This window comes from Notolabrus celidotus, chromosome 8, assembly GCF_009762535.1.
Source record: "Notolabrus celidotus isolate fNotCel1 chromosome 8, fNotCel1.pri, whole genome shotgun sequence".
NCBI classification, from domain to species: domain Eukaryota; kingdom Metazoa; phylum Chordata; class Actinopteri; order Labriformes; family Labridae; genus Notolabrus; species Notolabrus celidotus.
Genome location: NC_048279.1, coordinates 20796851 through 20824082, shown reverse-complemented (window position 1 = coordinate 20824082; position 27232 = coordinate 20796851). Strand labels below are relative to the sequence as shown.

Below are 27232 nucleotides of genomic sequence, written 5' to 3'. Positions count from 1 at the left end.
TTTTTCAGCTTTTGATAGATTTGCACAGAATTAGAAATGTTGTTTAACTTACACACTGAGCTCTCTTTAATGGCTTGATATTTATGACAAATGTACAAGATGGTTGAAAGGCTATTCGTTGAGGGCCTCCTCGTTCCATGGCGATTTATATAGAATATTCCTCATACCAGAAAGTTGAAATTTGATTGCTGAACCATACAGTGTCGTGGATAGAGCACTTTTGTCGTGACATGGCGTTCATGGAATTTGATTTTGGTCGCTTTCCATGGTGCTGAAACAGCTTTCTAATGATGCCTGTATTGAGAACAGGGGGCTGTCCGTGGTGCTGAATGTGAGTCCTACATGTGTGTTCAGTAAAGAAAGGGGGTATTTTTTGTTTTATTTTTTTACATAGGCCTATTACATACACAGATTGTTCTTTACATTGTGCCAAATTACTTGAAGTCTTGTAAAATCAACTACTTAAGTTGTTCAGCATCGCTTTCTGTACCTTATAATAGCATATCCCATTTTTAAAGTCACATTAACTGTATGAATCCAAAAGTGTCACGAGAGGTCGCTAGAGACCAGGCTAATATCTGGTTCTTCTGACTTAGAAACTCCTCCTCTACTTGTATGACAAAAGAGAGCACGTCATCATCTAGCTGTGCTTTGTGATAGCAGCGTACATGCGAGTGGAGTCTCCAACTGAACGGATCGTAACCGAGAATGGATATGTACAAATAGCCTTTATTTCCCTTGAAAGGCCAACAGGCAGGAGATAGGATTTGTCGCTTTTGCTGAAACAGCTATGGCTGTCCGGGAAGAATGGGATAATATCGCTGGTCTGTTTTTCACTCTGCTTTGTCTCTGCGACTGGTCCGTGGCTCAGATATCATACTCAATTTCAGAGGAGGTGGACAAAGGAACAGCGGTGGGAAATCTCGCTAAGGATCTAAATCTCGGTGTGCAGCAGCTTCATTCTGCGGGTCTCCAGATTAACTCGGGCTATGACAAACGGTATTTTGATGTAAACCATGAGTCTGGAGTGCTTTTCGTTAGCAAGAGGATAGATCGGGAGGAGCTTTGTCCTACTACGGTAAAGTGCTCTTTGAATATTGAGGCCATATTAAGCAACCCTCGCAGCCTCAATCGAATTGAAGTTGTGATCACTGATATCAACGACAATGCTCCGTCTTTTATTGAAGACATGACTGAAATAGATATGTCTGAATCTACATATGTCGGTGAAAGGCATCCATTACCCATAGCTCATGACGCAGACGTAGGTGTTAATTCGGTAAAGACTTATAAATTAAACGCTAATGAATACTTCTCTCTGGATATACAGGGCATCGGTGACCAGAGTGTGTCTGCTGAGCTGGTGCTGCAGAAAGCATTAGATCGAGAAAAACAGGCTGTTATTGAACTCACTCTGACAGCTATAGATGGAGGAAAACCTCACAAAACGGGGACTTTACAGATAAAGGTTAATGTCCTGGATGTTAATGACAACCCACCCTTGTTCAGTAAATCTCTTTACAAGGTTCAGGTTGTTGAAAACGCAAATATTGGAACGACTTTATTAACGCTGACAGCCACTGATTTAGACGATGGTGTTAATGCTCAGCTTGTATACTCTTTCACCGAAAAGGGCCGTTTAAAACCAGATGACAAATTTGCCCTGGATGAAAATACTGGAGAAATTACAGTGAAAGGTAATATTGATTATGAGGAGAATCAAGCATACGAGATTCGTGTGCAGGCCCGTGATAAAGGCAATCCTCCTCGCAGTGCACATAGCAAGGTTTTAGTGGAAGTGCTTGATGTCAATGACAATGCTCCAGAAATTTCGGTGTCTTCTCTCATGAGTCCTGTTAAAGAAGACGCTGAAATTGGCACAGCAGTTGCTATGGTGACCATTACTGACAGGGACGGGGGCAAAAATGGTCTGACAAACTGCAAAGTTTCAGATTCACTGCCTTTTAAATTAAAGTCTAACTATAAAAACTATTATTCGTTGTTGGTTGACGGGCCTCTCGACAGAGAGAGTGTTTCCCATTATAATGTATCAATAACTGCGACTGATGAAGGAACTCCCCCTCTGTCGAGCACGAGCGTGATTACTGTTCACATTTCTGATGTTAACGACAATCCACCTCTATTCTCGGAACCCTTGATCAACCTTTATGTGAAGGAGAATAACCCGATTGGAACAACTATTCATACACTGACGACGTTAGACTCAGATTTAAATGAAAACTCAAAAGCAACTTATCATTTAATAAACAGTTCCCCGAAGACCACACAGTATGCGTCGATGGTAACTGTCAACTCAGAGACTGGAGATATAGTCAGCCTGCAGTCTTTTAACTATGAGGAGTTAAAAACGTTTCAGTTCAAAGTTCAGGCCACAGACTCTGGTGTTCCTCCGCTCAGCAGCAACGTGACTGTCAACGTTTTGATCCTGGATGAGAATGACAATAATCCAAATATTCTCGCGCCCTATTCTGAGCACGGCTCCGTTAACAGTGAGAGCATCCCCTATTCTGCTGAAGCGGGATACTTTGTGGCAAAGATCAGGGCTGTAGACGCTGACTCTGGATACAACGCGCTGCTTTCTTATCACTTTGAGCCAAAAGGAAACAACCTCTTCCGGATCGGAACCAGCACCGGAGAAATCAGGACTAAGAGGAGGATGAGTGACAATGACCTGAAAACTCACCCCTTGATGGTTTTGGTTTCTGATAATGGAGAGCCCTCCCTGTCAGCTACTGTGTCTATTGATGTGGTGGTGGTTGAGAACACAGCTGACATCCAGACTCAGTTCAGACATGTGACCATAAAGGAGGAGAGCTTCTCTTCTTTGAACCTCTATCTGCTCATCGGCATTGTGGCGGTGTCAGCCATCTTCCTGCTCAGCCTCATCACTTTAATAGCTGTCAAGTGTCACAGGACAGACGGCTCCTTCAGCAGGTACGGGGCCCCAATGATCACCACCCACCCTGACGGGAGCTGGTCTTACTCCAAATCTACTCAGCAGTATGACGTGTGTTTCAGCTCAGACACACTCAAGAGTGACGTAGTGGTTTTCCCCGCCCAGTTCCCACCTGTAGATGGTGAACTCATCAGTATCAATGGAGGAGACACTTTTACCAGAACTCAGACTTTACCCAACAAAGATAAGGTAGGAACATTCAGTAGCTATTGTGCACACTGACATGCCAGGGATTGATGGAAACATGCTGCTGTTGTTTTAAGGCACCGTTTGCTTCACAGATTGCTAGAAAATGTTTTTTGAAATAGGCTGCTGCTATTCAAATTATGTCGGGTATAATTTTTATTGATTCAAGAAGAAAGTGAAAATGTTTTATTGTATTAATAAAAGGTAAAATCAAAATATAAAAAACGTACAAAACAGTTTCTCTACCCTCCTGCTTTGTGGAAAAGGCGCTGTCTATGGGGCTGTTAACTCTGCGTTTTCTCAGTCCCTGGCGCATGCTTACCTTCCAGTACTGTGAGGGCCAACGTCTGTCAGAGGGTCGGTATATTTTGTAAAACTGACAGTTTTTAACAAGTACAGAACATATAGGATCCATAGGAGTTCAGACTCTTGCATTTTGTTACATGAAAAAATCCCAGGCTTGTTGTACAGAGAAGAACGGTATAACGGATTTTGTCCTGGTTGGTAAAATGAATACGCAAAATATATTTTGCGGGGGCTGACTGCTTAACATTTTAAGTGACAAAAGCAAGGACAAGCCATAGATCCTCGCACATTACATTTCTTAGTTTTTATTTATTTATTTTGTTTATGTATCTATTTATTTAACTATAATGAAACATAATACTGCTTGAATCCCTCAGCAATAATATATATTTGTTTATTGTTTAATGAAATATCCACACTCATGATTTGTGGTAGGTAAATATCTGCTGTAGTGTATCATAAAAACACAAGATGTCGCTCGAGACCACACTTCCAGTTGTGTCATTGACAAGCCCGAACTCCTCCTCCGTGGAATATGGAATAGGAGGTAGTTTGACGTTTGATAGGGGCTGGGTTAGTAAACCACTTCACTCGAAAGATGGTCTCTGAATGAAGCAGGCTTGGCTGTCGTTTGGATATAATACCCTTTTTTGTGGATCTATGTAGTCTGTTTTCCTGTATCTATTATCTAAACCGAGAAGATGAGCCGTCTGGAGTGTAGAGAGGCCAAATGGATGTTGTGCGCCATTCTTCTTTGTTTATCGGACTGGTCTGCTGCTCAGATTTCCTACTCTGTTTCCGAGGAGGTGGACAAAGGCACAGTGGTGGGGAATCTCGCTAAGGATTTAAGCGTTCCGACACAGCAGCTGGAGGAACGAGGTTTTCGGATAGTATCGGGATATAGCAAGAAATATTTCGAGGCTAATTTAAGAACGGGAGCTTTGTTTGTGAACGAAAGGATAGACCGCGAGGAGCTTTGTCCTAATTTACCTAAGTGTTCCTTAAATATAGAGGGGCTCCTCAACGATCCTATGAATATATTTCGAATTGAGGTTAGTATTGTAGACATCAATGATAATGCACCATCATTCCTCGAAAATATCCATGTGTTTAATATCTCCGAGTCCTCTTCAACGGGGGAGAGGTATCCACTCCCCGTGGCTCAAGATGCAGACACTGGCAGCTTCTCGGTGAAAACGTACAAGTTAAGTCCTAATGAGCATTTCTCCGTAGATGTGAGCAGCGGAGGAGACGAAGTGTCTGCTGAGTTAGTGCTGCAGAAAGCTTTAGATAGAGAAAAACAACCTATTATTAAACTAACATTAACCGCTGTAGACGGAGGAAAACCTGCGAGATCTGGCACTATGCAAATAATAGTGCATGTAATCGATACTAATGATAACACGCCATCTTTCAGCAAGTCCCTTTACAAAGTAAGAGTCAGCGAAAATGCACCTGTGGGGACAACGATATTGGCACTAAATGCAACAGATCTTGACGAAGGTCTGCATTCAGACATCGGATATTCTCTGATGAAAAGAGGCAATACTGATTCTCCAGGTAAATTCATAGTTAATCCTGAAAGCGGTGAAATCATTGTTGATGCTAATTTGGATTATGAGGAAAGCAATGCTTATGAGTTAAGAGTAAAAGCAACAGACAAGGGCTCCTCCCCTCGTAGTGGTTACACGAAAGTGCTTGTAGAGGTTGTCGATGTCAATGATAATGCACCAGAAATCTCCGTAACTTCACTGATGAGTCCAGTGAAGGAAAGTGCAGAAATCGGAACAGTAGTTGCGTTAGTGACAGTGACAGACAAAGATGGAGGCCCAAATGGCATTACAACTTGTAAAATCAAACATTCAGTCCCATTTATTCTGACTTCAAATTACAAAAGCTATTACTCTTTAACAGTAGATGGTAAACTTGACAGAGAGAGTGTATCAAAGTATAACGTAACAATAACTGCTGTAGATGGAGGAAGTCCGCCCCTTTCCAGCACCACTGTACTCACCGTGCAGATTTCTGACATTAATGATAACGCACCACAATTCCAAGATTCCAATATTAACGTTTACCTCCGGGAGAATAGTGTAGTGGGGGATATTATAACGACAATAAATGCACAGGATGCAGATACGAATGAAAATGCTAAACTGACGTATTCGATAATTAATAATAATACCAAAGGTGTTCCCATTTCAACCTTCGTAAATATTAACTCAGAGACTGGAGATATAGTCAGCCTGCAGTCTTTTAACTATGAGGAGTTAAAAACGTTTCAGTTCAAAGTTCAGGCCACAGACTCTGGTGTTCCTCCGCTCAGCAGCAACGTGACTGTGAACGTTTTGATCCTGGATGAGAATGACAATAATCCAAATATTCTCGCACCCTATTCTGAGCACGGCTCCGTTAACAGTGAGAGCATCCCCTATTCTGCTGAAGCGGGGTACTTTGTGGCAAAGATCAGGGCTGTAGACACTGACTCTGGATACAACGCGCTGCTTTCTTATCACTTTGAGCCCAAAGGAAACAACCTCTTCCGGATCGGAACCAGCACCGGAGAAATCAGGACTAAGAGAAGGATGAGTGACAATGACCTGAAAACTCACCCCTTGGTGGTGTCGGTCTCTGATAACGGAGAACCCTCCCTGTCAGCTACTGTGTCTATTGATGTGGTGGTGGTTGAGAATACAGCTGACATCCAGACTCAGTTCAGACATGTGACCATAAAGGAGGAGAGCTTCTCTTCTTTGAACCTCTATCTGCTCATCGGCATTGTGGCGGTGTCAGCCATCTTCCTGCTCAGCCTCATCACTTTAATAGCTGTCAAATGTCACAGGACAGACGGCTCCTTCAGCAGATACGGGGCCCCAATGATCACCACCCATCCAGACGGGAGCTGGTCTTACTCTAAATCTACTCAGCAGTATGACGTGTGTTTCAGCTCAGACACCCTCAAGAGTGACGTGGTGGTTTTCCCCGCCCAGTTTCCACCTATAGATGGTGAACTCATCAGTATCAATGGAGGAGACACTTTTACCAGAACTCAGACTTTACCTAACAAGGAACAGGTATGTTCACTTTTCAATACACTGATCTAGTTTGCAGCTGCTTTGCACTTTTCAGTCTTGTAGAGGATTGTGTGCTGTTTCTCATCGAGCAAGACATGGCAAAAATATAATGCTGACTGAGCAACCTTGTGGTTTATGTTAAGTTAAGTTATCCCCTAGTGTTGGGTTTTGCAGAACCGAGAAAGTTGTTGTAGTAGGAGGAATTTTCTAAAATTATTGCAGCCTGAACACAGGTCGCTATCCATGGTGCTGAAATAAGTCGTTGCTGCCTTTGGGAACTGTGAGCTCTGTTTTGTTTTCTGTTGTCGAAACATCCAATGTTTGAATGAAAGAATGTGTCATGAATAGTATTGTTAGGTTGTTCCATTTTCACTTTTTTCAGGAGAATGAAGCTGTTCTTGTTTTTCTCACACACAACATCACTGGGTCTTCTAAAACTTGAATACTGATATTTTCATTTCACAATGGAACTGATTGAATAGGTACCATAAGAAATACATATATAAGTGTAACGAATCATCTTTATTTTTTTCCTGCACTGAAACATTGTGTATCACAATGATCTGTTTAACAAATGATTAAATATAGTGAATAGTGGACTTAAGACGTTTATTATATTTATAGTGACATGTTCGTCTTCAACCACATGATGTCGCTCGAGACCACAGCTATGAATATTAAAATATGTGTAAAACTCCTCCCTGCATGGGAAACGTAAAGCCGTCATTGACCCTCCCCTCGACACACTCGGCTTGTACTGTGTGGAGAGATGGTATTGCCGCTGTCGCTGGAAAGTCGTGTTTATTTGGGATATTTACATTAACTGGATATACATGAAAAGCGGGACTCAGTGCTTTTTATACAACGATGGGAAACGAGGAATATGTGTGGATCCGTGCTGTTGTACTGCTGTTTCTTTGTGACTGCTCTGCTTCGCAATTATCTTACTCCATATCCGAGGAGGTGAACAAAGGCACCGTGGTTGGGAATATCGCAAAGGACTTAAACTTGAATGTACAAGAGCTAGAAACCAGGGATCTGCGCATTGTTTCGAGTTACAGTAAGAAATATTTTGACGTGAATTTGCGGACAGGGAATCTCTTTGTTGACGACAGGATAGACAGAGAAGAGCTTTGTCCGAACACGGCGCAATGCTCCCTGAGAATACAGGCTGTTTTAAGCAACCCTATGAATGTTCACCGCATTGAGGTCAGTGTTGTAGACATTAATGATAACTCGCCAGAATTCATCGAGCAGGCGTATTCGTTAAACATCTCAGAATCAATGTCGCCAGGAGAACGATATCTCCTCCCAATAGCAGTTGATCCAGACATAGGCAGCAACTCCGTGAAGAGCTACAAGCTGAGCCAAAATGAATATTTCTCGCTTGATGTGCAGAGCGGTGGAGAACACGGTGTGTCCGCTGAGTTGGTGCTGCAGAAAGCTTTAGATCGAGAGAAACAAGCGGTGGTTAAACTCACTCTAACTGCTGTGGACGGAGGGACACCTGCTAGATCAGGTACACTGCAGATAATCATAAATGTATTAGATTTAAACGATAATACACCAATTTTTAGCAAATCATTGTATAAAGTACGTGTGCAGGAAAATGCCGAAGAAGGAAGAGTTGTTATTAGATTAAACGCAACAGATTTGGACGAGGGAATGAATAGCAAGATCGCTTATTCATTAATCAAACGAGGAAATATAGACCCATCAAATATATTCGATCTTAATTCAGAAACAGGAGAGATAACTGTGAAAGGGACATTAGATTACGAAGAGGCACCTGCCTATGAGGTTAGAGTTCAGGCAACAGATCAAGGCTCCTCTCCTCGCAGTGCTCATGCTAAACTTTTGATTGAAATTATTGATGTGAATGACAATGCTCCAGAAATATCCGTGACGTCACTCATGACACCAGTCAAAGAAGACGCAGAGCTGGGGACCATAGTTGCCTTAGTTACAGTGAGTGATAAAGATGGAGGAAACAATGGTGTAACTAACTGTAAGGTAGTGGGCTCTGTTCCCTTTAAACTCAAGTCCAACTACAAGAACGACTATTCATTAGTAGTAGATGGGGCACTGGACAGAGAAAACACCTCTCTTTACAATGTCACCATTACAGCCACAGATGAAGGGAGTCCTCCTCTGTCCAGTGTCAGGGTCGTTACTGTTTACGTGTCTGACGTCAATGATAATGCACCTCGATTTACGGAGCCTGTGATTAATGTTTATGTGAAGGAAAATAGTGCAGTGGGAGCAGTAATATACACAATAAATGCTTTTGATCCTGATCTGGACATTAATGCAAAACTGACTTACAAGCTGTTAGACAGCTCTCAAAAGTCGATTCCTATTTCATCCTTTGTAAACATCAACTCAGAGACTGGAGATATAGTCAGCCTGCAGTCTTTCAACTATGAGGAGTTAAAAACACTTCAGTTGAAAGTTCAGGCCACAGACTCTGGTGTTCCTCCGCTCAGCAGCAATGTAACCGTGAACGTCTTGATCCTGGATGAGAATGACAATAATCCAAATATTCTGGCACCCTATTCTGAGCACGGCTCCGTTAACAGTGAGAGCATCCCTTATTCTGCTGAAGCGGGATACTTTGTGGCAAAGATCAGGGCTGTAGACGCTGACTCTGGGTACAACGCGCTGCTTTCTTATCACTTTGAGCCCAAAGGAAACAACCTCTTCCGGATCGGGACCAGCACCGGAGAAATCAGGACTAAGAGGAGGATGAGTGACAATGACCTGAAAACGCACCCCTTGGTAGTGTCGGTCTCTGATAACGGAGAACCCTCCCTGTCAGCTACTGTGTCTATTGATGTGGTGGTGGTGGAGAGCACAGCTGACATCCAGACTCAGTTCAGACATGTGACCATAAAGGAGGAGAGCTTCTCTTCTTTGAACCTCTATCTGCTCATCGGCATAGTGGCGGTGTCAGCAATCTTTCTGCTCAGCCTCATCACTTTAATAGCTGTCAAATGTCACAGGACAGACGGCTCCTTCAGCAGGTACGGGGCCCCAATGATCACCACCCACCCTGACGGGAGCTGGTCTTACTCCAAATCTACTCAGCAGTATGATGTGTGTTTCAGCTCAGACACACTCAAGAGTGACGTAGTGGTTTTCCCCGCCCAGTTTCCACCTATAGATGGTGAACTCATCAGTATCAATGGAGGAGACACTTTTACCAGAACTCAGACTTTACCTAACAAGGAACAGGTATGTGTTCACTTTTCAATACGCTGATCTAGTTTGCAGCTGCTTTGCACTTTTTATTCTTGTAGAGGATTGTGTGCGGTTTCTCTTGGAGCAAGGACATGGCAATGATATAATGCTGACTGTGCAACCTTGCGGTTTATGTTAAGCTAAGTTATCCCCTAGTGTTGGGTTTTGCAGAACCGAGAAGGTTGTAGGAGTAGGAGGAATTTTCCAAAAGCATTAGAGCCTGAACACAGGTCGCTATCCATGGTGCCGAAATGAGTCGTTGCTGCCTTTGGGAACTGTGAGCTCTGTTCTGTTGTCGAAACATCCAATGTTTGAATGAAAGAATGTGTCATGAATAGTATAGGTTGTTTCATTTTCACTTTTTTCAGAAGAATGAAGCTGTTCTTGTTTTTTCACATACACACCGTCACTGGGTCTACTAAAACTTGAATAATGAGATTTTCATTCACAATGGAACTGATTGAATAGGTACCATAAGAAATACATATATAAGTGTAACGAATCATCTTTATTTTTTTCCTGCACTGAAACATTGTGTATCACAATGATCTGTTTAACAAATGATTAAATATAGTGTATATCAGTGGGCTAAAGGCGTTTATTACATTAATAGTGACATGTTAGTTGTCAACCACATGATGTCGCTCGAGACCACAGCTATGATTATTAAAATATGTGTAAAACTCCTCCCTGCATGGGAAACGTAAAGCCGTCATTGACCCTCCCCTCGACACACTCGGCTTGTACTGTGTGGAGAGATGGTACTGCCGCTGTCGCTGGAAAGTCGTGTTTATATGGAATATTTACAGTGACTGGATATACATGATAAGCGGGACACGGTGCTTTTTGTTCAACGATGGGAAACGAGGAATATGTGTGGATCCGTGCTGTTGTACTGCTGTTTCTTTGTGACTGCTCTGCTTCGCAATTATCTTACTCCATATCCGAGGAGGTGAACAAAGGCACCGTGGTTGGGAATATCGCAAAGGACCTAAACTTGAATGTACAAGAGCTAGAAACCAGGGATCTGCGCATTGTTTCGAGTTACAGTAAGAAATATTTTGACGTGAATTTGCGGACAGGGAATCTCTTTGTTGATGACAGGATAGACAGAGAAGAGCTTTGCCCGAACACGGCGCAATGCTCCCTGAGAATACAGGCTGTTTTAAGCAACCCTATGAATGTTCACCGCATTGAGGTCAGTGTTGTAGACATTAATGATAACTCACCAGAATTCATCGAGCAGGCGTATTCGTTAAACATCTCAGAATCAATGTCGCCAGGAGAACGATATCTCCTCCTGATTGCAGAGGATGCCGACATAGGCAGCAACTCGGTGAAGAGCTACAAGCTGAGCCAAAATGAATATTTCTCGCTGGATGTGCAGAGCGGTGGAGAACACGGTGTGTCCGCTGAGTTAGTGCTGCAGAAAGCTTTAGATCGAGAGAAACAAGCGGTGATTAAACTTACTCTAACTGCTGTAGACGGAGGGAAACCTGCTAGATCAGGTGCACTGCAGATAAACATTAATGTGTTAGATGTAAACGATAACACACCAGTTTTTAGCAAATCATTGTATAAGATCCGTGTGCCTGAAAATGCTGCACAGGGAACTTTGATAATAAAACTAAACGCAACTGATTTAGATGAGGGGATAAATAGTAAGATCCTGTATTCATTTTTAAAACAACGGAATGCAGATCCATCTCAATTATTTAATCTTAATCCAGAAACAGGAGAAATCACTGTTAAAGGAAGTTTAGATTATGAAGAAACACCGGCTTATGAAGTGAGAGTTCAAGCAAAGGATGAAGGCCCCACTCCTCGCAGTGCTCATGCTAAACTTTTGATTGAAATAATTGATGTGAATGACAATGCTCCAGAAATATCCGTGACGTCACTCATGACACCAGTCAAAGAAGACGCAGAGCTGGAGACAATAGTTGCCTTGGTTACAGTGAGTGATAAAGATGGAGGAAACAATGGTGTAATTAACTGTAAGGTAGTGGGCTCTGTTCCCTTTAAACTCAAGTCCAACTACAAGAACGACTATTCATTAGTAGTAGATGGGGCACTGGACAGAGAAAACACCTCTCTTTACAATGTCACCATTACAGCCACAGATGAAGGAAGTCCTCCTCTGTCCAGTGTCAGGGTCGTTACTGTTCACGTGTCCGATGTCAATGATAATGCACCTCGTTTCAACGAGCCTGTGATTAATGTTTATGTGAAAGAGAATAGTGCAGTGGGAGCAGTGATATACACAATAAGCGCTTTTGATCCTGATCTGGACATTAATGCAAAACTGACTTACAAGCTGTTAGACAGCTCTCAAAAGTCGATTCCTATTTCATCCTTTGTAAACATCAACTCAGAGACTGGAGATATAGTCAGCCTGCAGTCTTTCAACTATGAGGAGTTAAAAACACTTCAGTTCAAAGTTCAGGCCACAGACTCTGGTGTTCCTCCGCTCAGCAGCAATGTAACCGTGAACGTTTTGATCCTGGATGAGAATGACAATAATCCAAATATTCTGGCACCCTATTCTGAGCATGGCTCCGTTAACAGTGAGAGCATCCCCTATTCTGCTGAAGCAGGATACTTTGTGGCAAAGATCAGGGCTGTAGACGCTGACTCTGGATACAACGCGCTGCTTTCTTATCACTTTGAGCCCAAAGGAAACAACCTCTTCCGGATCGGAACCAGCACCGGAGAAATCAGGACTAAGAGGAGGATGAGTGACAATGACCTGAAAACTCACCCCTTGGTGGTGTCAGTCTCTGATAACGGAGAACCCTCCCTGTCAGCTACTGTGTCTATTGATGTGTTGGTGGTGGAGAGCACAGCTGACATCCAGACCCAGTTCAGACATGTGACCATAAAGGAGGAGAGCTTCTCTTCTTTGAACCTCTATCTGCTCATCGGTATTGTGGCGGTGTCAGCCATCTTCCTGCTCAGCCTAATCACTTTAATAGCTGTCAAATGTCACAGGACAGACGGCTCCTTCAGCAGGTACGGGGCCCCAATGATCACCACCCATCCTGACGGGAGCTGGTCTTACTCCAAATCTACTCAGCAGTATGACGTGTGTTTCAGCTCAGACACACTCAAGAGTGATGTAGTGGTTTTCCCCGCCCAGTTTCCACCTATAGATGGTGAACTCATCAGTATCAATGGAGGAGACACTTTTACCAGAACTCAGACTTTACCTAACAAGGAACAGGTATGTGTTATCTTTCCAATACACTGATCTAGTTTGCAGCTGCTTTGCACTTTTCAGTCTTGTAGAGGATTGTGTGCTGTTTCTCATCGAGCAAGACATGGCAAAAATATAATGCTGACTGAGCAACCTTGCGGTTTATGTTAAGTTAAGTTATCCCCTAGTGTTGGGTTTTGCAGAACCGAGAAGGTTGTAGGAGTAGGAGGAATTTTATAAAATTATTGCAGCCTGAACACAGGTCGCTATCCATGGTGCTGAAATAAGTCGTTGCTGCCTTTGGGAACTGTCAGCTCTGTTCTGTTGTCGAAACATCCAATGTTTGAATGAAAGAATGTGTCATGAATAGTATTGTTAGGTTGTTTCAGTTTCACTTTTTTCGTAAGTATGAAGTTGATCTTGTTTTGGTTTATTTCACATATACATCGTCACTGGGTCTTCTAAAACTTGATGGCGAGATTTTCATTCACAATGGAACTGATTAAATAGGTACAATAAGAAATACATATATAAGTGTAACGAATAATCTTCTATTTATTTTTCCTGCACTGAAACATTGTGTATCCCAATGATCTGTTTAACAACTTATTAAATATAGTGAATATCAGTGGACTTATGGCGTTTATTACATTTATAGTGACATATTCGTCTTCAACCACATGATGTCGCTCGAGACCACAGCTATGAATATTAAAATATGTGTAAAACTCCTCCCTGCATGGGAAACGTAAAGCCGTCATTGACCCTCCCCTCGACACACTCGGCTTGTACTGTGTGGAAAGATGGTCCTGCCGCTGTCGCTGGAAAGTCGTGTTTATATGGGATATTTGCAGTGACTGGATATACATGATAAGCGGGACTCGGTGCTTTTTGTTCAACGATGGGAAACGAGGAATATGTGTGGATTCGTGCTGTTGTACTGCTGTTTCTTTGTGACTGCTCAGCTTCGCAATTATCTTACTCCATATCCGAGGAGGTGAACAAAGGCACCGTGGTTGGGAATATCGCAAAGGACCTAAACTTGAATGTACAAGAGCTAGAAACCAGGGATCTGCGCATTGTTTCGAGTTACAGTAAGAAATATTTTGACGTGAATTTGCGGACAGGGAATCTCTTTGTTGACGACAGGATAGACAGAGAAGATCTTTGCCCTAACACGGCGCAATGCTCCCTGAGAATACAGGCTGTTTTAAGCAACCCTTTGAATGTTCACCGCATTGAGGTCAGTGTTGTAGACATTAATGATAACTCACCAGAATTCATCGAGCAGGCGTATTCGTTAAACATCTCCGAATCAATGTCGCCAGGAGAACGATATCTCCTCCCAGCAGCGATAGATGCAGACATAGGCAGCAACTCGGTGAAGAGCTACAAGCTGAGCCAAAATGAATATTTCTCGCTGGATGTGCAGAGCGGTGGAGAACATGGTGTGTCCACTGAGCTGGTGCTGCAGAAAGCTTTAGATCGAGAGAAACAAGCGGTGGTTAAACTTACTCTAACTGCTGTAGACGGAGGGAAACCTGCTAGGTCAGGCACACTGCAGATAATCATAAATGTAATAGATGCAAACGATAACTCACCGATGTTTAGCAGATCGCTTTTTAAGGTGCGTGTGCAGGAAAATGCTGCACATGGAACAGTGGTAATCAAACTAAACGCAACTGATTTAGATGAGGGAATGAATAGTAAGATCCTATATTCGTTGATCAAACGAGGGATTTCAGATCCAACGAACATTTTTAATCTTAATACAGAAACAGGAGAGATAACTGTGAAAGGGACATTAGATTATGAAGAGGCACCTGCCTATGAGGTTAGAGTTCAAGCAAAGGACCAAGGCTCTACTCCTCGCAGTGCTCATGCTAAACTTTTGATTGAAATAATTGATGTGAATGACAATGCTCCAGAAATATCCGTGACGTCACTCATGACACCAGTAAGAGAAGACGCAGAGCTGGGGACAATAGTTGCCTTGGTTACAGTGAGTGATAAAGATGGAGGAAATAATGGTGTAACTAACTGTAAGGTAGTGGGCTCTGTTCCCTTTAAACTCAAGTCCAACTACAAGAACGACTATTCATTAGTAGTAGATGGGGCACTGGATAGAGAAAACACCTCTCTTTACAATGTCACCATTACAGCCACAGATGAAGGGAGTCCTCCTCTGTCTAGTGTCAGGGTCGTTACTGTTCAGGTGTCTGACGTCAATGATAATGCACCTTGTTTCATAGAGCCTGTGATTAATGCTTATGTGAAAGAGAATAGTGCAGTGGGAGCAGTGATATACACAATAAGCGCTTTTGATCCTGATCAGGACACCAATGCAAAACTGACTTACAAGCTGTTAGACAGCTCTCAAAAGTCGATTCCTATTTCATCCTTTGTAAACATCAACTCAGAGACTGGAGATATAGTCAGCCTGCAGTCTTTCAACTATGAGGAGTTAAAAACACTTCAGTTCAAAGTTCAGGCCACAGACTCTGGTGTTCCTCCGCTCAGCAGCAATGTAACCATGAACGTTTTGATCCTGGATGAGAATGACAATAATCCAAATATTCTGGCACCCTATTCTGAGCACGGCTCCGTTAACAGTGAGAGCATCCCCTATTCTGCTGAAGCGGGATACTTTGTGGCAAAGATCAGGGCTGTAGACGCTGACTCTGGATACAACGCGCTGCTTTCTTATCACTTTGAGCCCAAAGGAAACAACCTCTTCCGGATCGGAACCAGCACCGGAGAAATCAGGACTAAGAGGAGGATGAGTGACAATGACCTGAAAACTCACCCCTTGGTGGTGTCGGTCTCTGATAATGGAGAACCCTCCCTGTCAGCTACTGTGTCTATTGATGTGGTGGTGGTTGAGAGCTCAGCTGACATCCAGACTCAGTTCAGACATGTGACCATAAAGGAGGAGAGCTTCTCTTCTTTGAACCTCTATCTGCTCATCGGCATTGTGGCGGTGTCAGCCATCTTCCTGCTCAGCCTCATCATTTTGATAGCTGTCAAATGTCACAGGACAGACGGCTCCTTCAGCAGGTACGGGGCCCCAATGATCACCACCCATCCTGACGGGAGCTGGTCTTACTCCAAATCTACTCAGCAGTATGACGTGTGTTTCAGCTCAGACACACTCAAGAGTGACGTAGTGGTTTTCCCCGCCCAGTTTCCACCTATAGATGGTGAACTCATCAGTATCAATGGAGGAGACACTTTTACCAGAACTCAGACTTTACCTAACAAGGAACAGGTATGTGTTCACTTTTCAATACGCTGATCTAGTTTGCAGCTGCTTTGCACTTTTTATTCTTGTAGAGGATTGTGTGCAGTTTCTCTTGGAGCAAGACATGGCAATAATATATTACTGACAGAGAAACCTTGCGGTTTATGTTAAGTTAAGTTATCCCCTAGTGTTGGGTTTTGCAGAACCGAGAAGGTTGTAGGAGTAGGAGGAATTTTCCAAAAGCATTAGAGCCTGAACACAGGTCGCTATCCATGGTGCTGAAATGAGTCGTTGCTGCCTTTGGGAACTGTGAGCTCTGTTCTTTTTTCTGTTGTCGAAACATCCAATGTTTGAATGAAAGAATGTGTCATGAATAGTATAGGTTGTTTCATTTTCACTTTTTTCAGAAGAATGAAGCTGTTCTTGTTTTTTCACACACACCGTCACTGGGTCTACTAAAACTTGAATAATAAGATTTTCATTCACAATGGTACTGATTGAATAGGTACCATACGAAGTACATGTATAAGTGTAACGAATCATCTTTATTTTTTTCTTGCACTGAAACAATGTGTATCACAATGATCTGTTTAACAAATTATTAAATATAGTGAATATCAGTGGGCTAAAAGCGTTTATTACATTAATAGTGACGTATTCGTCTTCAACCACATGATGTCGCTCGAGACCACAGCTATGATTATTACAATATGTGTAAAACTCCTCCCTGCATGGGAAACGTAAAGCCGTCATTGACCCTCCCCTCGACACACTCGGCTTGTTCTGTGTGGAGAGATGGTCCTGCCGCTGTCGCTGGAAAGTCGTGTTTATATGGAATATTTGCAGTGACTGGATATACATGATAAGCGAGACTCGGTGCTTTTTATTCAACGATGGGAAACGAGGAATATGTGTGGATTCGTGCTGTTGTGCTGCTGTTTCTTTGTGACTGCTCAGCTTCGCAATTATCTTACTCCATATCCGAGGAGGTGAACAAAGGCACCGTGGTTGGGAATATCGCAAAGGACCTAAACTTGAATGTACAAGAGCTAGAAACCAGGGATCTGCGCATTGTTTCGAGTTACAGTAAGAAATATTTTGACGTGAATTTGCGGACAGGGAATCTCGTTGTTGATGACAGGATAGACAGAGAAGAGCTTTGTCCGAACACGGCGCAATGCTCCACAAGATTGCAGGCTGTTTTAAGCAATCCTATGGCCGCTAATCGTATTGACGTCAATATTTTGGACATCAATGATAACTCGCCTGTTTTTATTGAAACGTTTTTCTCATTAAATATCTCAGAATCATTGTCAGCGGGAGAACGGTATCTTCTCCCAGTGGCGGAAGATGCAGACATAGGCAGCAACTCGGTGAAGAGCTACAAGCTGAGCCAAAATGAATATTTCTCACTGGACGTGCAGAGCGGTGGAGAACATGGTGTGTCCACTGAGTTGGTGCTGCAGAAAGCTTTAGATCGAGAGAAACAAGCGGTGATTAAACTTACTCTAACTGCTGTAGACGGAGGGAAACCTGCCAGGTCGGGTACATTGCAGATAAACGTTAATGTAATAGATTCAAATGATAATCCACCGATGTTTAGCAGATCGCTTTTTAAGGTGCTTGTGCAGGAAAATGCTGCACACGGAACAGTGGTAATAAAACTAAACGCAACTGATTTAGATGAGGGAATGAATAGTAAGATCCTGTACTCATTAATGAAACGAGGTAATACTGATCCAACAGATTTGTTTAATCTCAATTCAGAAACTGGAGAGATAACTGTGAAAGGGACATTAGATTATGAAGAGACACCTGCCTATGAGGTTAGAGTTCAGGCAAAAGATCAAGGCTCTACTCCTCGCAGTGCTCATGCTAAACTATTGATTGAAATCATTGATGTGAATGACAATGCTCCAGAAATATCTCTGACGTCACTTATGACACCAGTCAAAGAAGACGCAGAGCTGGGGACAATAGTTGCCTTAGTTACAGTGAGTGATAAAGATGGAGGAAACAATGGTGTAACTAACTGTAAGGTAGTGGGCTCTGTTCCTTTTAAACTCAAGTCCAACTACAAGAATGACTATTCATTAGTAGTAGATGGAGCACTGGACAGAGAAAACACATCTCTTTACAATGTCACCATTACAGCCACAGATGAAGGGAGTCCTCCTCTGTCTTGTGTCAGGGTCGTTACTGTTCAGGTGTCTGACCTCAATGATAATGCACCTCGTTTCATAGAGCCTGTGATTAATGTTTATGTGAAAGAGAATAGTGCAGTGGGAGCAGTAATATGCACAATAAGTGCTTTTGATCCTGATCTGGACATTAATGCAAAACTGACTTACAAGCTGTTAGACAGCTCTCAAAAGTCCATTCCTACTTCATCCTTTGTAAACATAAACTCAGAGACTGGAGATATAGTCAGCCTGCAGTCTTTCAACTATGAGGAGTTAAAAACACTTCAGTTCAAAGTTCAGGCCACAGACTCTGGTGTTCCTCCGCTCAGCAGCAACGTGACTGTGAACATTTTGATCCTGGATGAGAATGACAATAATCCAAATATTCTGGCACCCTATTCTGAGCACGGCTCCGTTAACAGTGAGAGCATCCCCTATTCCGCTGAAGCAGGATACTTTGTGGCAAAGATCAGGGCTGTAGACGCTGACTCTGGATACAACGCGCTGCTTTCTTATCACTTTGAGCCCAAAGGAAACAACCTCTTCCGGATCGGAACCAGCACCGGAGAAATCAGGACTAAGAGAAGGATGAGTGACAATGACCTGAAAACGCACCCCTTGGTGGTTTCGGTCTCTGATAACGGAGAACCCTCCCTGTCAGCTACTGTGTCTATTGATGTGGTGGTGGTTGAGAGCTCAGCTGACATCCAGACTCAGTTCAGACATGTGACCATAAAGGAGGAGAACTTCTCTTCTTTGAACCTCTATCTGCTTATCGGCATTGTGGCGGTGTCAGCCATCTTCCTGCTCAGCCTCATCACTTTAATAGCTGTCAAATGTCACAGGACAGACGGCTCCTTCAGCAGGTATGGGGCCCCAATGATCACCACCCACCCTGACGGGAGCTGGTCTTACTCCAAATCTACTCAGCAGTATGACGTGTGTTTCAGCTCAGACACACTCAAGAGTGATGTAGTGGTTTTCCCCGCCCCGTATCCACCTATAGATGGTGAACTCATCAGTATCAATGGAGGAGACACATTTACCAGAACTCAGACTTTACCCAATAAAGAAAAGGTAGGCCATTTTAACTGAATTAACATGAACTCTATGATGCTATCCCAAAAATGCATATTTCATTTCTTGCTTGCCTTGACATTATAATACAGTTTTAACTATTGCAGAACGTACGCCACACGATCACAACCTTATGCAGTGTGTTTTTAAAAACTCATCCCCACAACCCTTTGTGGGAAAAAAGTTCCTTGGCATTGTGGGTGATGGAACAAGCAGTACTGCCTTTATCTGAGAAGAGCTCTCCATGGTGCTGAACTACAAAGTTGTGCTATTATGCTACAAAGGCCACTGTTTTTTTGCCTGGGGGGAGTACTTGATCAGTATTTTAAATTATATTAACTGTTTTCAACCTGAATTACAACAATGTTGTGTTGCTGATTACAATGATACTTCCGGTGTGTGAAGTAAAGTCTTTCTGCTGGATTACACATTTGCCACAAGTTTTTAAAGTTGAGCGAAGTTAAAATTTCCTGTCTGTGTTGTTCAACTTTGCGTTGAGAATATGTGGTTTCTTCACAATTCTACTGACTTACACTTTTCATTTAAGTTTGAATTTTCCACTAACTATGTGCCCTTTTGTAATGGCACGATTATCTCAATATAATATTATTTCGTTATAAATTGCTTTTTTTACGTTATTCCACAGCTTTTACAATGACTAAAATATTTAAAAGTTACATTTATTCAGGGGTGTCACAATCTAAATATTTACTTGTATGTGTATACAGAAAACTTAGCATTTATATTCTGTTAATATTTCTTATAATATGACTGTGAGATCTGGGGCTGTATTTTCTTACCGATAATTCACCACATGATGTCGCCTGAGACCGCAGACTTGAGTGTGTTTGGATGTCCGTAACTCCTCCTCCCTGCATGAGGAAAAATGAAATCGTCATCAACCATTAGTACACCCGCGGAAGCTGCTGTGGCGAAACGGACAGGAGCTTCCCCACTGTAATATTTGTTGGACGGGAATATCTGCACTGAGGATAAATGCTCGTCTCTGTTCAGTTCTTCTGTGACATCAACGATGAAAATTCGACGGCGAATGGAATACGTGTGGACCCAAATCCTCGTGTTTCTTTGTCTTTGTGACTGCTCTGCTTCGCAGTTATCCTACTCGATATCCGAGGAGGTGAACAAAGGCACCGTGGTTGGGAATATTGCAAAGGATCTAAACCTGAATGTACCAGAACTAGAGACCCGGGATTTACGTATTGTTTCGAGTTACAGTAAGAAATATTTTGACGTGAATTTGCGGACAGGGAATCTCTTTGTAGACGACAGGATAGACAGAGAAGAACTTTGCCCAAATGTGGCAAAATGCTCTTTAAAAATACAAGCTGTTCTGAACGATCCAATGACTGCACACCGCATAGAGGTTAATGTCTTTGATATTAATGATAACTCTCCTGCTTTCATTGAAAGAGCATATTCTGTAAATATTTCTGAGTCATCTCTAACGGGAGAACGATATCTCCTCCCAATAGCAGTAGATGCAGACATAGGAAGCAACTCCGTGAAGAGCTACAAGCTGAGCCAAAATGAAAATTTCTCGCTGGATGTGCAGAGCGGTGGAGAACACGGTGTGTCCGCTGAGTTAGTGCTGCAGAAAGCTTTAGATCGAGAGAAACAAGCGGTGATTAAACTTACTCTGACTGCTTTAGACGGAGGGAAACCTGCTAGATCAGGTACACTGCAGATACACATTAATGTATTAGATGTGAATGATAATATACCAACATTTAGCAGATCACTTTTTAAGGTGCGTATAAGTGAAAATGTTGCACACGGGACAGTTGTAATGACACTAAATGCAACAGATTTAGACGAGGGAATAAATAGTAAGATTCTGTATTCATTAATCAAACGAGGGAATATTGATCTTACAAATATTTTTGATCTGAATCCAGAAACTGGAGAAATCACTGTTAAGGGAAGTTTAGATTACGAAGAAACACCGGCTTACGAGGTGAGAGTTCAGGCAACAGACCAAGGCCCCACTCCTCGCAGTGCTCATGCTAAACTTTTGATTGAAATAATTGATGTGAATGACAATGCTCCAGAAATATCCGTGACGTCACTCATGACACCAGTCAAAGAAGACGCAGAGCTGGGGACAATAGTTGCCTTGGTTACAGTGAGTGACAAAGATGGAGGAAACAATGGTGTAACTAACTGTAAGGTAGTGGGCTCTGTTCCCTTTAAACTCAAGTCCAACTACAAGAATGACTATTCATTAGTAGTAGATGGGGCACTGGATAGAGAAAACACCTCTCTTTACAATGTCACCATTACAGCCACAGATGAAGGGAGTCCTCCTCTGTCCAGTGTCAGGGTCGTTACTGTTCACGTGACTGACGTCAATGATAATGCACCTCGTTTCATAGAGCCTGTGATTAATGTTTATGTAAAAGAGAATAGTGCAGTGGGAGCCGTAATTTGCACAATAAGTGCTTTTGATCCTGATCTGGACATTAATGCAAAACTGACTTACAAGCTGTTAGACAGCTCTCAAAAGTCCATTCCTACTTCATCCTTTGTAAACATAAACTCAGAGACTGGAGACATAGTCAGCCTGCAGTCTTTCAACTATGAGGAGTTAAAAACACTTCAGTTCAAAGTTCAGGCCACAGACTCTGGTGTTCCTCCGCTCAGCAGCAACGTGACTGTCAACGTTTTGATCCTGGATGAGAATGACAATAATCCAAATATTCTCGCGCCCTATTCTGAGCACGGCTCCGTTAACAGTGAGAGCATCCCCTATTCTGCTGAAGCGGGATACTTTGTGGCAAAGATCAGGGCTGTAGACGCTGACTCTGGATACAACGCGCTGCTTTCTTATCACTTTGAGCCCAAAGGAAACAACCTCTTCCGGATCGGAACCAGCACCGGAGAAATCAGGACTAAGAGGAGGATGAGTGACAATGACCTGAAAACTCACCCCTTGGTGGTGTCGGTCTCTGATAATGGAGAACCCTCCCTGTCAGCTACTGTGTCTATTGATGTGGTGGTGGTTGAGAGCTCAGCTGACATCCAGACTCAGTTCAGACATGTGACCATAAAGGAGGAGAGCTTCTCTTCTTTGAACCTCTATCTGCTCATCGGCATTGTGGCGGTGTCAGCCATCTTCCTGCTCAGCCTCATCACTTTAATAGCTGTCAAATGTCACAGGACAGACGGCTCCTTCAGCAGGTACGGGGCCCCAATGATCACCACCCACCCTGACGGGAGCTGGTCTTACTCCAAATCTACTCAGCAGTATGACGTGTGTTTCAGCTCAGACACACTCAAGAGTGACGTAGTGGTTTTCCCCGCCCAGTTTCCACCTGTAGATGGTGAACTCATCAGTATCAATGGAGGAGACACTTTTACCAGAACTCAGACTTTACCTAACAAGGAAAAGGTGAGTTGTTGAAACCATTCATTAATTCTAACTACTAAGGAGTCCTATGTCTTTTCAATGGAGTGCTATTCGCCATCAGTCACCCTATTCTCTCAGGATTGACATGTGAGCCTAACAAAAGCGTGTCTAAAAATCACACAAAATCAGACCACTGCACTAAAATCCAACAGCATTGACACAAGTTTTACATTTTTACAAATCACAGACCTGGTTTAGGTTGAAAATATTGGGGAAATATTACAGGGTTTGTTGTATGGTGCTGTCCGTGGTCCTGAATTCATACCAGTATTTTCTTTACCCTTCGTTGTGTCACAAAATATATATATAAAATAATATTGCAAGTTCCTTTATTCTGTTTCTTACTTCAAAGAAACAAGGTGCTAGTTATTATAATCAGATTTGTTTAAAATGTGACCATTGATTTATTTCATTGTAAGCATTGTTTAAATAGTAGACAGTTATGACGCAGTTGACTTTGCTGTTAACCTTGGTAAATGGGACTCCTGTGCATGGTTTTGAGCCAATATGAACGAAGTAATTTTCCTATTGTTACATTATTTTTTGTATTGACAGGGCTCACCCATTTCCTGTGCAGGAAAACGTGACTTAGTTGCGTGACGTTTTATCTCTTTTGGTAGCTGGTTGAAAACATCAGCTATGTTCTAAACATATACTATACAGCGTTGTAATGCAAGACTTTTGAGCTTATGTGCTCTATCACCTTTTTTAATATCCAAGTTTAAACGCGTGGGGTCGCTGATGACCGCATGTTTCTGTGAGGTCGTTGTTTCAGTCTCCTCCTACGTGTGAGGCGTGAGCAGTCTGCGAGTGCTTTGTGAGAGGAGGACGAATGGCGTTCAGACGGTGACAACTGGAGTGTGTGGGATATCAAACATTGGCTGATCGAGTGTCGTTTTATGGATGAATTATATTTGGTTTCTCGTCAGTTTCTTTGGAAGCAGCGATGGGCAGAGGAAGGAATAATGGAATACTCTGTTGGCTCTTCATCTTGTTTTCATGTGATTGGACTGCGGCGCAGATATCCTTCTCTGTTTCCGAGGAGGCGGACAAAGGGACCGTGGTCGGGAATCTTGCAAAGAATTTAAATGTAAACGCCCGAGACCTGCAAACGAGGAATCTAAATATCATGTCTGGATACAGTAAGAGATATTTTGAGGCGAATTTTAAAACGGGGGATCTTTGTGTTAATGAGCGGATAGATCGCGAGGAGCTTTGTCCGAGCACTATCAAATGCACCCTCAACTTAGAGGCAATACTGAGTGATCCCATGGTTCTTCACCGCATTGAGGTGGTAATTGTTGATATAAATGACCACGCGCCAACCTTTGTAGAGAATTCTTATTCACTCAACATATCTGAACTCTCTCCGACAGGCGAGCACTTCTTGCTGCCCCTAGCTCTCGATTCAGACACGGGAAGCAATTCAGTAAAGACTTACAGGCTAAATCCAAATGAATATTTCTCCCTGGATGTGCAGAGCGGTGGGGAAGATAGTGTTTCTGCTGAATTAATGTTGATAAAAGCTTTGGATCGCGAAAAACAAGCTGTTATTAAACTAACACTGACAGCTGTGGATGGGGGAAAGCCTCCTAAAACCGGAAGCCTGAATATAAATGTAATTGTTTTGGATGCTAATGATAACACGCCATCGTTTAGTAAGACACTGTACAAAGCGAAGGTAAATGAAAACGCGCCAGTTGGATCATTAGTAATACAATTAAGTGCCACTGATTTGGACGAAGGCGACAATGGGAGGCTCACTTTCTCTTTTGTCAAGCGTGGGAACTTTAATCCTGCAGATATGTTTTTAATAAATGCAGAAACTGGGGAGATCGTGGTAAAGGGAAATTTAGATTACGAAGCACAGCCAGCTTATGAGATCCATGTACAGGCAACAGACCATGGAGTTTCCCCTCGAAGAACAAATGGAAAGCTGCTAGTGGAGGTAGTCGATGTGAACGACAATGCCCCAGAAATAGTAGTGACGTCACTCCTGAATCCTGTTAAGGAAGATGCTGAAATAGGCAGCGTTGTGGCTTTGGTGACAGTGAATGATAAAGATGGAGGAAAAAATGGCCAAACTGTAAGCAAACTTATCGGTTCTGCAACATTTAAGCTAAATTCCAATTATAAGAATTATTACTCTTTAGTTGTAGACGGACCTCTGGATAGAGAAAAGAGCTCTTCTTACAATGTGACGATCACGGCTGCTGATGAGGGGACCCCGCCTCTTTCCAGCACAGGTGTTATAACAGTTCACATCTCTGACGTCAATGATAACCCGCCGAGTTTTCTTGAACCTGTGATAAATGTCTATGTGAAAGAAAACAGTCCTATCGGCGATCGAATCTACACGGTAACTGCGGTCGATCCTGATATGAAGGAAAATGCTAAAGTGACGTACAAGATAGGTGTTGATTCAAACAGTATTCCTATTACTTCTGTTATAAATATTAACTCAGAGACTGGAGATATAGTCAGCCTGCAGTCTTTCAACTATGAAGAGTTAAAAACATTTCAGTTCAAAGTTCAGGCCACAGACTCTGGTGTTCCTCCGCTCAGCAGCAACGTGACTGTCAACGTTTTGATCCTCGATGAGAATGACAATAATCCAAATATTCTCGCGCCCTATTCTGAGCACGGCTCCGTTAACAGTGAGAGCATCCCCTATTCTGCTGAAGCGGGATACTTTGTGGCAAAGATCAGGGCTGTAGACGCTGACTCTGGATACAACGCGCTGCTTTCTTATCACTTTGAGCCTAAAGGAAACAACCTCTTCCGGATCGGAACCAGCACCGGAGAAATCAGGACTAAGAGGAGGATGAGTGACAATGACCTGAAAACTCACCCCTTGGTGGTGTCGGTCTCTGATAATGGAGAACCCTCCCTGTCAGCTACTGTGTCTATTGATGTGGTGGTGGTTGAGAACACAGCTGACATCCAGACTCAGTTCAGACATGTGACCATAAAGGAGGAGAGCTTCTCTTCTTTGAACCTCTATCTGCTCATCGGCATTGTGGCGGTGTCAGCCATCTTCCTGCTCAGCCTCATCATTTTAATAGCTGTCAAATGTCACAGGACAGATGGCTCCTTCAGCAGGTACGGGGCCCCAATGATCACCACCCACCCTGACGGGAGCTGGTCTTACTCCAAATCTACTCAGCAGTATGACGTGTGTTTCAGCTCAGACACACTCAAGAGTGACGTAGTGGTTTTCCCCGCCCCGTATCCACCTGTAGATGGTGAACTCATCAGTATCAATGGAGGAGACACTTTTACCAGAACTCAGACTTTACCTAACAAAGAAAAGGTGAGTTATTGTTGCCATAGTGAGTTTTGGTTATAATTGCTTTTCTGCTTTCATTTAATTTACAAAAGTTGTTGGGTTATTAGATCATCTTTTTTTTTACACTAACAATTTCTGGCAAGTCGTGATGTACATATTATGCTTCGTTGTGGGCGCAAGGCATGTACATTAAGCAGAGAAGCCACAAAACAAATGAGATCTTGGCACTACTGCTGTTGTGTGGACGCTGTCCGTGGTGCGGACGCTGTCCGTGGTGCTGAACTCGGCCTTGTGAATTTGTTGCAGACATTTTGATATACTTGTCCTTTTGTTTTGCCTTGGTAACACATAACTGATATTACAAAGCAGTAATACCATCTTAAAGTGTACGAGGTTTCATCTATTTTTTCATAAAATGTATATTTAGACTGCCTTAACATCGCGGACAATTATAGGTTGTGGCATGTTTAAGATTTTAATATTTGTGCCATAATACGGTAGCACTAATGGAACAGCTGGTGTCGCTGGAGACCACAATATCCGTGTGGTTCTTTTTTTTCCTAGACTCCTCCTCTCCACGCAGGGCATCAGCAGTCCGGCAGTGCTTTCACAGGGAACGCACAAATGATCGCCTGACAGAGGGATCTTTGCTTTTTGTGAATCTTAATTGTGGACATGTTCAAAAATGATTATTTCTTTCATTCTGCAACAGCGATGGGACGTACAGGACTAACACCTACGTTTTGGATTAATGTCCTGGCGTTGCTTTGTTTGTGTGATGGCTCTACGGCGCAGCTCTCATTCTCCGTTCCCGAGGAGGTGGACAAAGGGACGGTAGTGGGAAATCTCGCTAAGGAATTACAAGTTAATGTTCATGAATTGGAAAAACGGGATTTACAAGTCGTGTCCGGGAATTCCAAGAAATATTTTGATGTGGATTTGAAAAGCGGTGCTTTGTGTGTTTTTGACAGGATCGATCGTGAAGAGCTTTGTCCAAATACGGCAAAATGTTCTTTGAATGTAGAAGCCATTCTCA

The 27232-nt window shown here is 42.8% G+C and overlaps 5 protein-coding genes across 17 annotated transcripts in view; all 5 read left to right on the top strand.

Moving 5' to 3' along the window:
* The window catches only part of LOC117816796 (protocadherin alpha-C2-like), a 95980-nt gene that overhangs the window by 32341 nt on the left and 36407 nt on the right, over window positions 1-27232 (top strand). Inside the window, exon 1 of one of the 13 annotated variants that reach the window (XM_034689126.1) lies at window positions 714-3166. The exons of 9 other annotated variants lie outside the window; for them this stretch is intronic. In XM_034689126.1, the coding sequence (XP_034545017.1) occupies window positions 791-3166 (2376 nt within the window). In that variant the 5' untranslated portion in view covers window positions 714-790. Of the gene's footprint in view, window positions 1-713; window positions 3167-13880; window positions 16248-20384; window positions 22890-23853; window positions 26221-27232 lie in introns of those variants that run through there. 3 more of the 13 variants (XM_034689129.1, XM_034689131.1, XM_034689128.1) reach the window with 3 other exon arrangements.
* LOC117817542 (protocadherin alpha-3-like) lies at window positions 4204-6573 on the top strand. The gene has a single exon (XM_034690281.1). The coding sequence runs from the start codon at window positions 4204-4206 to the stop codon at window positions 6571-6573; it is 2370 nt and encodes a 789-aa protein (XP_034546172.1).
* On the top strand, window positions 7411-9804 carry LOC117817541 (protocadherin alpha-2-like). Its single transcript, XM_034690280.1, has one exon. It carries the CDS (start codon window positions 7411-7413, stop codon window positions 9802-9804), a length of 2394 nt encoding a protein of 797 aa, XP_034546171.1.
* LOC117817539 (protocadherin alpha-3-like) lies at window positions 10588-13033 on the top strand. The gene has a single exon (XM_034690279.1). It carries the CDS (start codon window positions 10640-10642, stop codon window positions 13031-13033), a length of 2394 nt encoding a protein of 797 aa, XP_034546170.1. The 5' UTR covers window positions 10588-10639.
* LOC117817538 (protocadherin alpha-2-like) lies at window positions 17114-19498 on the top strand. Its single transcript, XM_034690278.1, has one exon. The coding sequence runs from the start codon at window positions 17114-17116 to the stop codon at window positions 19496-19498; it is 2385 nt and encodes a 794-aa protein (XP_034546169.1).